This window comes from Rosa rugosa, chromosome 7 (genome assembly GCF_958449725.1).
Source record: "Rosa rugosa chromosome 7, drRosRugo1.1, whole genome shotgun sequence".
Classification (NCBI taxonomy): Eukaryota; Viridiplantae; Streptophyta; class Magnoliopsida; order Rosales; family Rosaceae; genus Rosa; species Rosa rugosa.
Genome location: NC_084826.1, coordinates 40,086,407 through 40,099,877, shown reverse-complemented (window position 1 = coordinate 40,099,877; position 13,471 = coordinate 40,086,407). Strand labels below are relative to the sequence as shown.

Genomic DNA, 13,471 nt, shown 5'->3' with positions numbered 1-13,471 from the left:
TTGGCTTTAACACGAGTTGTTTGATTTCGTCATTATTTTCCTTTTTCATTTCTATTGTTGATTTTAATGTGATCTCTTGAACTAAACTATATGCAGGGATTACTATGAATTTGTTTGTGTGCCTTTTGGTGATCTCCTGAACTAATTTCTATGTAGGGATTACTGGTTGTATTTAATTTAAATTGTGAGTGCAATTGTGGTTATTTCGGTTTACTAACACGAGCTTGCAAAAACTTACCGGGTTTGTTGTTTCAACCCGGTGCACTATTTCGTGGTGCAAGGGTTATTGTGCAGGTCTGAGTAACAGTCGTCGAAGTTGAGGTTTTGTTTCTGTCGTAGCTTGGATGTAGTTGGGTGCTTTGGTTTTAATCTTCCGCTATGTAGTGAGTGTGGTGGGTGCATTTACTTATTGAATTGTTATTCAGTTTAATTTGTAAACTCTCGGTAATGTAATATGTGACTCTAAAGAACGAGTCGGTATTGATATCGTGTTTCGGATTCGAAATTTTTTGTTCGAAATTTGAGGCGTGACAAATGTGGATCTGGGAGCCGGTCCTGGGACTTTTTCCATTTTTGCCTCAAAACAGCGACTGGTGAAGAAAGGTGAATAGATGGGTGCCTCAAAACATCAAGAGATTTTTTTTATATTTACCAAAATGAAAGCAAGAAAACAAAATGTAAAAATTCTTGTGGCTGTTTTGGAGGTGGCCAACGATGTTTTAATTCAAAGTCATAAGTTTCTTTGTTTTTAGCATTTGGTTCAAGCTTCTGGAGTCCATGAAGCATCATACTCAAAACCCTTGTAGTATGTTCTTGATTTTTGGCCACTATGTAGGCCGACATTTCAACATTCGGACATGTTTCTGAATCACAAAGTTCAGCTTTTACCTCAAATTTTGCTGATTGTGATTTCTCTTGATCAGGTTTGTCTCCAACAATCATGTCAAAATATTCAATTTCTTCAACCAACTGATCTCCGTACTCAACCACATGATTGTCTACTTCTTCCAGCGCACTTGAATGGCCAATTTTGGACTCAATCTTTAGTTCAGCCAGCTGCGGAGCTTCTGGGTCGGCTTTATCTTCTACAACCGAACTAAAAATTTCCTCATCGTATTGGATAAATGGATGAGGTGGATGAGATACCATTGAAACCATATATGCATTTTGTCATGCTCGATATTCTTCCTCGGATTTTCTCTTTCTTTTCATGGACTCTTCCTCATACTTTCACCAATCCTCGACTAGTTTCTCTTTACGCTTTTGAAAGTATTCATCCAACTCCTCTTGGCTCTTGCGAGAGTTTTCATATAAACTTTTTGTACTCTTTTTTATTGATTCAATGATTTTCCAACAATTGTGTTGGTGATTTGAAACCAATTCAGGCCGTGGATTATTGGCCGTATATTCGGCCATTTGATTAGTCCATGTTCCGTCCACGTAACAGCCATTAAAACCATATTGAGATTGAGTCGTTGGTGTTTCTAAACTCCATGCGGCGTGACTATTCAAATCAACAAAACACACTGCATAGCTGTATCCACCATTTGCGTCATACAAGTGATCTTTTGACACTTTTATTAGTCACAAGGCCACCTTATATTTTTTGTCTTCATAAGGCTGAAATAATAGGCACCATTCTGGTCCACACATTCTCTCTCTCTCTCTCCCCTTCAGTCCTTCACAAAGCAGTTCGAGCCTAACCCGAAACATCTGGTTCTCCACAAGCAGGTAAACCTTCGGATCTTGGATCGCGGGTGCAGTGGATTGAGCTCGGATTGAGGTCGGGAGATCCCTTGTTTCGGCTAACGGAGAGAATGAGGTATGTTGTACTCGCGGTCGAACGCCAGCGAGTCTAAAGCGTAGCGCAGCCGTAGTCGAGAAGCTTCAGCGAGCTGAGGTCGTGGATCCGGACGATGACCTTCGACGACCAGAAGCCTGGAACCTCCGGTCTCCACTCTGTAACTTGATTCGGTGAATTCTGGCACTGTTATCCTTGATCTCGTATTAACAAATCATCAGATTAGTCATGCTGTGATTGAAATTGTTCCAGTTTGATAGAATTGTTTCAGTTTGAAATTGTTTCATAATTGTAGGACAGAATGAGAATTGCTGAAGTTTCTGTTAAGAAGGATTGTCATTTTGTTCAGGTGTAGATGGATGAATGTGATGATTACTTTATCAAGTTCTTGAGTTGTGTTTGGTTGAAGTTGAAATCAGAGTAATTTCATTCAAGTAGTGGACATTTTCAATTTATATTTGTTTGATGTTTCATAGTAGGTTCTGTATTGGTTGGGAACAGATTTCTTAGTCATTGTGAGTAGCGTTATTAGTCTTAATTTATGGGATTAGCTTTTGTGTTACTTGGTAGTAGATTTTGTTATTGGTGAGAATAAATTTTTTTGTTTGTTTGAGTAGCTTTTGATGTTATTGAGAGTAACTTTTGTTGTTGATTAGAGTAGCTTTTGTTGGTGGTGATCGTAGTTTTTGTTGTTGGTAAGAGTAGTTTTTGGTGTTGGTAAGAGTAGTTTTAGTAGTTGGTGAGAGTAGATTTTGTTATTTGTGAGAGCAGCTTTCTGATGTTGGTGATAATAGCTTTTGTTGTTGGTAAGCGTAGCTTTTATTCTTGGTAAGAGTATCTTTTGTTGTTGATAAAAGTAGCTTTTAGTGTTGATGACAATAACTTTTCTTACTTAGTCGAAACTCTCACTGGAGTAGCTTTTGTTGTTGTTAAGAGTATCTTTTGTGGTTGGTGAGAGTAGCTTATACTGTTGATGATAGTAGCTTTTCTTACCTCGCCGGAAATCTCACTGGAGTAGCTTTTGTTGCTGGTGAGAGTAACTTTTGGTGTTGGTGACATTAGATTTTATTATCTCGCCGGAAGCTGTCGAAAATCTCAAGAGTAGCTTTTGTTGCCGGTGACAGTAGCTTTTGTGACCTCTCTAGAGGTCGCCGGAAATCTCACCACAGTAGCTTTTGTTACTAGTGATAGTACCTTTTGTTGCTAGTGATAGTAGCTTTTGTGACCTCGCCGGAGGTTGCCTGAAATCTCGTCAGAGTAGCTTTTGTTGTTAGCCACAGTAGCTTTTGGTGTTAGTGACAGTAGCTTTTGTGGTCGCCGGAATTCGCCAGAAGTTGGCCGGAGACCCACCGGAGTTGACCTGAGACCTCGCCGGAGGAGAGAGAGAATGATTGTTGAGTTTTTACTGTAGTGGCATTTCTATAAATATGTTGGTTTTTATATCTAAAATATAACATCTTTTTTAATCCAGTGGCTTTATGAAGGAAAAAACTAGTTGGTGGCCTTATGGCTAAAAAAATATTCAAAGATGCACTTATATGTAATTATCCCATTTTTTTTTGGAGGGGGGGGGGGGACAATAAACCTCTCCGGCGCCATATAAGATCTTTGACAACCTCCTTGGAGACTTTCGGTGAGGTTTCATAAACCTCTATTACCCCCAAATAAAAGTCTATTAGGGGGCAATAGAGGATTATTTGGGGGCCATATTGGTCTATTTAGGGGCAATAAACCTTTTCGACGACCTTTGAGATCTTCGACGACCTCTTTAGGAATCTTCGGCGAGGTTTTCAGAGAAGTCTAATGGGTGGCGGCCGGTAACCGGAATTCGGCGACCAGTGACCAAAATCCGGCGATGTTGGCCAAAATCCGTTTGGCAGAATCATTATGACAAAAGTGGCTATCCTCCTAACTGTTTTGGATGATATCTATGATGCATATGGTACATTTGAAGAACTCGTGATCTTCATAGAAGCAATTGACAGGTTCAATATATAAAAAACTGTAATTGTTAATATATCTATATGTTCAAGAACCCTAGTATGTAAATATTCTTATGATTATGTTTCAAGTGGAATGTCAAATGCATAGATGGACTACCAGACACTATGCCAAAAAAGCAATCAGACGACAGAGCAGATCTGTCGTCTGATGAAAAAAATTTCTGTTGTCTAGTACGGTGCCGTCTCTTGGGGTATCAGACGACAGATTTCCTCTGTCGTCTGATTTTTCAGACGACAGAAGTTTTTCAAGTCATCTGTTGTCTGATTAAACCCAAGACGACAGAAGGTTTTGAAGTTGTCTGTTGTCTGATTAAAATTCAGACGATAGTTATTTGTTGTTTGTAATGACTTATAATAACAGTTTACTGATGTTTGTTTTGTATTTTAATAACAGTTAACTGTTATTTAAACTATCAACACAAGACAATTATTTGTTGTTGTACATTCATTTAAGATACAATTATATGTTGTTATTTTTGTTTTGAGTCAACAAAAGTTTATATATTTTTGACTTTGTTTTTATTGTAAGGCCACAATTTTCTGTTGTTTGAGTGGGAAAATAACAATAGATTTTTCCTGAATTCTGTTGTTCTTACGTAGCTCCAACAACACATTTTGGCTTTGATTTAGTGGTTGCATGGTATTTCAGAGGTCACATTTGTATTCCTATTAGGATGTAATCCGGAAACTACACAATTGGCATATATTATTCAATCTGTCATTACAGTCAACACATACATCCATAACTGTTTCATACATAAACCTAATGAGCATCAGCTCAATAAACTTATAAGGCAAAAAAACTACTATCTGGAGCAACTATACTAATCTAGAGTGACTAAGTAGCAGAAGCTTTAATTTAGCCAATTATGTAACAGCTATGATTCTTGAAGCGGATAATCCTCCAGAGATATCAGCTAATTGAGGCATCAAAGTTTTGAAGAGAAGACTGCCATTGTTCTATATAATTCTTGCAGTCTGCAGACAACACAAACACAGAAATTTAGCAAAATGACATATTTCAAGACCCTAGCTGTTCATATCTGATCTAACAGGTACTTTTATTTAAAGACTCAAACTAAGTATAACACAGAGGGCTAAATTGAGAAGGAATGGAATACAAGAGCATCAAAAACACAAGAGCATCAAGAGTATACCTGGACTCTTTTTTTGTGATACTACAACAATTTTTGGGTTGAAGTCTGGGGATCAACAAAACCTGGAAACAAATCAAATTGAAATCCATAACTATTTGGTTTAGTATTAACCATTGGTCTAATGCCACTGACCACTCCAAAATAAAATTGAAAACAAAATTAGAACTCAGTTGACAAAAGCTATAACAACAAAAAATTGCAGTTGCAGTAGATTAGACAAAATATATATATCTTGGGGTGTCCAGGGTAAATTACTAAGGACACCAAAACCTGTGAGCCACTTCAAACCGCAGCTGCAGGAATGAATAGACCAAAAAATATGTAAAGTGTGTAATTGGGGAAGAAAATGAAGCTAGCTAGTGATGAAGCTTTCTGTCAGACTATGCTATAGAAATGCATCAAAAGTGGACAAGTCAAAGTCAACTATAGGAGCAATCAGTAGAATTAGATAGTGTAGTCTTAAGCCTCTGTTAGTTTAAGTTGGAGACCTCCCATCTCGTTAATCATGCTTAGCCAGTTTGTACAATTAGCATATTAGCATTCCTGTAGTGTCAATTTGCACAGAAGAAGTACAATGTAATGACAATTACAGATCATTATAGAGATTAAAACATAAAATTTGCAAAAATTGAGCAGCACCTATCTATAGAGAGACATCAACTCATATCATCTAAAGCTCTCATATATAAAATTAATGGACACAGAGAAGAACACAAAGAACTATGGCTTATATGTAGACCACATCTAACCTCAGTTTACAGATTATATAGTTGATTTCTAATGTTTAACATGCTTTATTTATTTGATCGGTCCTTTCCATAACCATATGAATGATGTCCGCATCATTCCAATCTTTTACCTCTATTTAAACAACCAGTTTCTACATGAATTAAAAAAAAAAAAAATACCAAGTTCGTTCGTTCTGATGACAAAAACCGATTCAATCTTTTGACTATAGCTGCAAATACACACAATAAATTTATCACTTAAAGAATCAAAACTACACAATCAAACATGAAACAACCCCGAAACCCTCAACTTCCATCCACATTAACAAAACAGGTTAATGTGAAACTCACTACGAAATTCATATCAATCAAACCAGGTTAGTCACTCGCGAAGCATATTTCTAAATTGTAACCACTCTGTTAATTGACTTGTTAGGGAGGAAGGAGACCATGCAATTTCTTAGACTCAATAGTACTACTTCAACATTAACTTACATTTGCCTCATTAGAGGAAGCAAAATTGTTTTTAAAAAAAAGTAATAAACATAATAATAATTCCACAAAATTAAAAGATAAATAAAGGACTGATCTACATACATTATAATAATAGTAGTAGTATTAATGATTAGGAAAATGATAGTTGGCTTACCTTGTGGTCTCCATAATAAGCATGAGTAGGATTAGGATAGAACTGGTGGTGGGTTGGACCCTGGCTTGACAAAGACGACCCATCTGGTGTGGATGGTTCGGACTCATCATCCTGCTGCTGGCACTCCAAGTTCACCCCAAACAGCCTCAATATCCTCGAGTTGCTGCCCGATGACGACGATGGCGTCTGGTTCTGAACAGGAGATCCTGCAATGAATAGCACAAAATCACAATGCGCTTCATGTAATGCAATTTTTTGCACTAATTAGTTCTTCTGGAACCAAAAAAGAGGCACATTTTCTTTCTCCCAAGTAGTAGGAAACTAGGAATTATAGGAAGGTGTTTTTCACGCACTTTCACGAGTTTCACAATAAAAAACACACAACCCCGAAACCCTCAACTTCCATCCACATTAACAAAAAACGTCTTTATGTAATTTAAAATCAAGATTCAATTGTCAATGCCCAGGTCATTAGGAAACTGTCATATAAGGTCATACGAATCCTTAGTTTTTCCCTTAATACTCATATCCTAAACGACCCGGCAGCTTCCATTACATCATTAAATCTGTCTGTAGAAAGGTAGTGTGTGCTGCAACACAAGATGAAAATACTGGAAGCAGAATAACCCTGTCAACTACATGACATAAACGCAGAAAGAATGAGACTTCTTCCACCATTTCACACTAATAAGATCCTTACAGAGACAGAATATATTGTTTCCTACTATAAAAAAATTCATGTAGTTGCAGTATATGTTGGCATAAAATGCACTGAAACAAACGAAACGACCAAATCTTTTCTGCCTTCTGCTGTCTTTTACTGTATCAAAGAGATGAGGAAAGATAATGACAACACCTATAATAATAATAATAATGATGTAACTGAGAAAGGGAGAGAAAGTGATGGCTTCCAAGTACAGAATCATTTTGCCGTAACAAAGTTTATTTGAACCCTTCTCCTTATAATGGCTCCCTTTTATTATTGTAGCTTATTGCATATAAATCTGTACTTCTATGGAATTATTGCTTAGTTGTAGGCATTTAGTACAAATTATCAACTAAAGAACAGTAGCATCTAGTAATGAGGTAACTTAAAAAGATTATGAGTTAATTAGAAAAAGAAGTGGGGGCATTCAGAATCCTTCAAGTTCATGTAGAAGCAGATATTGTACAGTTCAGATAAAGCCGAAGTAAGTACATTATATATATCAACAAAGAGATGACTCAGATGAGTTCATCAAATACAGAACATATTTATCAGAAAACTCCAAGTGTAATGAATTATGATGATGTTTAAGGAAAACATGCTGAAATACTTACACATTGAGAAGAGATGAGCTTTTAGATTCAGGTAGAGTACCATTCAACTTATTGTTTCCAAGAAACCTAATCATGAAGACAGAAATACATGCCTCAATTAGTACTTGAAGAGTACGTTTAGGAGGAATATAAAACAAGTAAGAGGGCTTGAGATATTACAGGATGGAAAGAGAACTCAAGTTAAACAGCGAGTCTGGTATTTGTCCAGTTAGATTGTTGAAGCTCAAGTCCCTGGTAATTAAATAATAATAGAGTTACAAGCCTGAAGGACAAACACAGTCAGTGGTAAAAATTCTGATACAGAAAATACCATTTATAGATGCATCCAATACTAGTGAAATTCATTATAAACAATATAATTTTTTGTTAACCATATAATAGAGAAGGGGATAGCATTGACTTTAGGATATGGTACTCTCCTTTCCAGGTTGGACAATTTGGGTTTACTCAATATAATGTTCTTTAATCACCAAGAAAAACTTACAGCTGAGATAAACTTTGGTATTCTCCAATGTTGGAAGGAATTGAATCAGAAATGTTGTTATTTCTTAGCACTCTGCAGGATGTCAAACCAACTTGTCATATTTTTTGGATGGAGAACAAAAGCATAGAAGTATGATCCAGAAGTTGAGTACTCAAATTTGAGCAAGAAAGATTCTCCTTACAAGACAGATAGAGACTTCATATCCTTAATAAACCCAAGAGAAGAGCTCCCATTGGTAGTAGATAAGTCAGTTATATACCTATTATCACATCACACAAGAGATATTAGCTTTGAAGATATGCTTTAATAAACATAAAATGACAAGTAGATCTAGATACTCACAGCTCTGTCAGAGAAGTCAGATTGGAAAGTGCAGATGGTATAGGACCTTCAAAGGAGTTTCCTTGAAACCTCCTAGCAAAACATTTAGCTTACTATTAGTGGAAAATATATTTTTCCTCCATAAACATTAAGCTTATAAAGCTTAGCTATAAGATGAACCTATTATCATTTAACTGAACTGGAACAAATATAGATATCGAGTATTTATTTAGAGTAGCTTACAAGGAAGTAAGCTTTGACCAATTTCCTATGAAGTTAGGTATACTGCCAGAGAGTTCAACATCTGATGCCCAACTGCAACAAACAAATGTAATCATCTAAGAGATATTACATATAACAAATCTAGTGCATATATCTTAATGCTTTTTCATTTGGCGAAAAGAAACATGTTCATAAATTTCTCACAGTGTCTGCAAGCTTTGTAGATTAGCAAATGTTGATGGAATCTCACCGCTAACTCCAGAACTATCAAGGTAACTGCGAAGTAGACACCAACAGATTATTATAGCTTTATCACTACCATCTTTTTATAAATCTTGAGTTAATAGATGCTGAGCCTTCATTAAAGAACAGATGAATGTTGTTCAAATAAATCAGTTTAAAAAATCATCACGCATGCCTGTCGTTGTAATTGTTCCGTGAATAGAAAGGCAGCAGGGTCTTTGGTTGCAAATTGTACCATCTCCAAAACTGTATTTCCTTTGTTTCCTGCAATTACAACGTGAAAACTATTTCAGGACTCACAACGTAGAAGCAAGGAAGAAGAATTAATGACTAAGTGGATATATGGACTGGAAAACCAACAAGAGTAATCGATTGAATCAATTCAAAGCCCATCAAAAGTTCAAAACAAAATAACACTCCCTGCCTAGCTTCTGTAATAACATCACTTCCCTTTGAGAATAACAGATTAACAAAATAACATCACTTCTCATAATTCATATAATCATATTTATAAACTGAACAATAGAATAAGCCAAGAACTGGGTTTAATCAGTTCCAGATTCAGAGCAATCAATCAAAACCAATCCTAGTAATCAAAACCCACCTAGTAAACTTATCAAAATTTTGAATTAAAGACTGAGATATCGAGTGATGTGGAGAGAGAGATGAAGACCGTCATTCAAGGAGAGACCGAGAGAAGAGATGTGTCGTTGCCCGTCATGCAACCGCCGTCGATCATCGATTTGTCAAGGAGATTAGGAGAGAAATCTGGGTGAGAGAGGACTGGGTTTTAGAAAGGATTGTGAGAGGTCGGATTTTTAGTTTTGAATCAAGGGTATTGAGAGAGGACTGGGTATCAGACTTTCCGTTTAAAGAATGAGAGACGAAGTCTCTTTATTCGTCGTTTTGAATGTTGACCGTAAACTAAATGAAGCAAAATCGAAACTCAATCGAACAAAGACCTAACAACTACATCGAATTTGCAATGAAAAACCCCAAAAAAATTTCCAGAAAAACCCTAAAATGGAACACTGAACCCAATCGAAACCCCTAAACTAAATGAAGCAAAATTCTTACCAATAACCCAATCGAAAATAGAATAGTCCAGCTTCTTCTAATCTCTTGAGTAGCTGGTGGAGAACTCCATTAAGCCGGACTTGAATGCAAACAGTAAGGATGTCGGGGTTGAAGGAGAGATTAGTTTTGGGTAAGGAGAGATAAGATTTGAGAGATGGCCGATTTTTGAGAGGTATAGATAAGTTTTCCTCCAGATGCTATGAGGTACCGAGTGTCTGGTTGGTAAGAGAGTTTTAGACAGAGGTAATGTTTGTGGGAATGAAAAACACGAAGCTAGGTTTTGTGTTATGTCAAAAGAGACTTCAAATAAAAAAAGTCAAACTCACCTTCTTCAAACAACAGAATTTCTTATCTCTGTTGTCTGAATAGTTTTACATTCCCTAGTCACCGATAGGGTTTGGGCATTTGGGAGGGAAAATCTTTAATCTTGTTGGAGGGAAATCTAAACTTTCTGCTAAGAAAATTTTCATCTTTTCAGACGACATTTAAGTGTCGTCTGAGTCTGACCATATCTTCAAAATGAAACAAGCATGGTTTCTCATTGTATTCAGACAACACATTTAATTTATGTGTCGTCTGAGTTTAGTCTGAAACACTCAGACGACAGAAAATGACTATTCTGTCGTCTGAACTCTGTTGTCTGATAGCTTTTTTGGCATAGTGAGATTATTTGAAAATATTCTATCATGAACTTTTGAATCTTTTCAATGAAATTGACAAAGTGATGTCAAAGGAAGGAAGATCATATCGAACTTGCTATGCAATACAAGTTGTATGTAATACATAATAGATTCAGAACATTAAAAACTATTTCTTCAAGTTCACTGACTTATAATATATCTGTGTATATCGCTCAGATGAAAATTTAGGCTCGATCGTATTTCAAGGAGGCCCAATGGTTGCACGAAGGATGCATTCTGAGCATGGAAGGGTATATGCACGCTGCAACAGTTTCTATTACATACAAATTTTCAACGACCATTTCATTACTTAAGATCATTGGTTAGAGCGACCACTATCTAAGATCGAGGTCATGGGTTCGAGTCACCATAGGGGTAGGAGTGAAATCTTTTGATCCTTTTAAATAAAGTGAGAAACGACCATTTCATTACTTGGGATGGGAGATATTGTAACAAAGGATGCATTTGAGTGGTTGTTGAATCACCTGAAAATTGTTAGAGCTTCCAATATCATCGGCTTATGAACAGTACCGGCTCGAGCTGTGCCGACATAGTAAAATGACGATTTTATCCTTTGTCTGTTGGCTTAATTGCGGTTTGCTGTTTGACCTTGGTATAAAACGTGCTGAGCTGACAAACGCGATCCTGTTTCTCTCTCTTCGTTCTTGGCTGAGCTCTGTGTTTCTGTTGTTGATAGAGTGAAAGAGAGGGAGAGAATTGTAGAGAATAGGTTCTGCATGTCTTGATCCTATTTGTTTTCCTTCGATTTAGGCTTTGTTTGCTGCTTGCATATAACTGATTTGAGGTTTCGGTGATGCAGGAGTTTACGGTTGTGAAATTGCGTTTGTCAGAGGCTTGGGTGCAGGGGCGTAACCAGTCATAGGGCTGGTTGGGCTATAGCCCAACCCAGAATCAAGGAGAAAAAGCCCCTAGTATAGGTATTGCCCATAGTACTGATAGTAGCCCACTTAAAAAAAAAAATTATATATATTTTTTTACAATTAATAAAACTTTATTAACTAAAATCAAAATTACATAATTCGGGAATGACCCTGTGTAGCCTCAGTATCACCCAACACACTAGGGATACAAACATTACTCATTTCCCTCTCTTCTACCTCGGTTAAGGGCCTCTCACTCTCGGTGATGGACATGAGCCAAGAAGACCCATCCTCTAACCATAATACACGCCCTTCCTCTCGGGCTACAAAGCTTGCAATTGCATGGGCTGCCTTTATTATTGTCCCGCGACGTATGCTTAACCATAGAGATCTGGAGGTCTCTTAACAGAGTCTGGATCTCTTCCACAATAATACCTTCCACCGCAAAACATTTTTCCTATTTGTTAATAAGCTGCACAGCTCCCAGGCAATCAGCTAGTCTCCACTTCCACACCACGTAAACCTATTTCCTTCACCATCTCCAATCATCCTTTAATAGCTAGCAACTCCGACACCAAAGCTGAAAACGGATACACAATCCCTTGCCCAGCAGCCACCACGATAGCCCCCAATTCGCACCTCACAACAAAACCAACTCCATATCGATTTGAACTATCAGAGGCTGCACCATCATAGTTAAGTTTCAAACAACCCCTCCTTGGAGGCTGCCACCCATACTCTCCGGCCCCACCTCCCATTCTTTCCTTAACATTCACACTCCTCCTACCATGCACATGCAACCTGAAAATACAAGGACAGAATATGATTTTCTGGAAAATGGGGATTGCAGTGCACTGATCAATCCTTACTGGGCAGCAGAAACCAAAAATAATAAACAGAACACCAGATTTTGGTTACGCAGTGAAAACCTCAAATATGAGATTAAAAACACTGCGGGGCTCTTACTCTTGAGAGCCCAAAATAAGAATGATCTTATTATGAAGGATATGTTCTTTTACAGACTTGAATAGCACTAGCTCGGCTACAATGATTAGACAAAATCTACCATAAAGCTCGTCTTCCTTCTTGAACTCCTTCACTTGAACAATCACCAAATCTTGCTCTTCTTTCTTCACAATCTCTCACCTGATCTCAAGGGAGTTTTATGCATATGAAAACATGATCAACAACACTTATACATGGACCAAGTGTTTTGCCTTCTTTGTGAAGACTCAATCTCAAGAAAACATGCAAGACTCTACCAATATTCTTGCGTTCCCAAAAGCCTCTCTCCTAGCCGTTTGTTTTTCCAAGCTATATGAATAGCTGCCGCACACACCAAAACAATCAAAACAGCCTTTTTACCCTAATCCCCTTCTACAAAGAAAAACAAATCTTTTTGTGTTAACAAACTATAAACAATTAAGGAGATCAAATCCTAAAATATTTAGGAAATCAATTACACCCTTTTTCACACAGAAAAATATCTTCAAATAAATATAAGATATTAAACCCATTAAGCTGCAAAGATATTTTCCCGTTTTGTATGGAATGCCAACACACCAAGTTGATCAAAACTTGTACCTACAATCTCCCCCTTTGGCATTCCTATACAAAACATAAATTAGGACAAACTCTCCCCCTCAACAAGTACAGGAGGAACATCACAACTCTTCATCCATTCATTCCTGAAACATTTCTCACACATTGGTTAAAATGCATAAGATAGAATAACGTTATCACAGTCACACATCTAATTTCTCCCCCTTTTTGAATAGGAATGACAATGGTAACATACGTAGCGGAAACGATGTAGAAAGAGGATGACAAATAGATGGTGCACAGTAGACACTAGCCCAAGTTGAATCAATCAGAGGAAGATAGTCCAAGTATTAATACTTCCCC

General features: G+C 37.1%; 1 protein-coding gene across 1 annotated transcript; it reads right to left on the bottom strand.

Moving 5' to 3' along the window:
• Positions 1-5,913: 5,913 nt before the first annotated feature.
• LOC133723296 (probable LRR receptor-like serine/threonine-protein kinase At1g56140) lies at positions 5,914-12,324 on the bottom strand. The gene is made up of 11 exons (XM_062150110.1): positions 12,206-12,324; positions 8,890-9,000; positions 8,707-8,778; positions 8,485-8,556; positions 8,324-8,401; positions 8,143-8,214; positions 7,818-7,889; positions 7,659-7,724; positions 7,121-7,158; positions 6,339-6,544; positions 5,914-5,919 (listed from the first exon to the last, which is right to left on the bottom strand). The coding sequence occupies exons 1-11, from the start codon at positions 12,322-12,324 to the stop codon at positions 5,914-5,916; spliced, it is 912 nt and encodes a 303-aa protein (XP_062006094.1).
• Positions 12,325-13,471: the final 1,147 nt, after the last annotated feature.

Excerpts from the sequence above, each read along its gene's own strand:
- LOC133723296 (XM_062150110.1), bottom strand. The coding sequence starts at position 12,324 with ATGGGAGGTGGGGCCGGAGAGTATGGGTGGCAGCCTCCAAGGAGGGGT. Across the intron at positions 8,557-8,706 it reads TGGTCAAAGCTTACTTCCTT|GAGGTTTCAAGGAAACTCCT; the intron begins GTAAGCTACTCT and ends ATGTTTTGCTAG. Across the intron at positions 6,545-7,120 it reads AGAAAAGATTTGGTCGTTTC|GATCTCCTGTTCAGAACCAG; the intron begins GTTTGTTTCAGT and ends TATTCATTGCAG.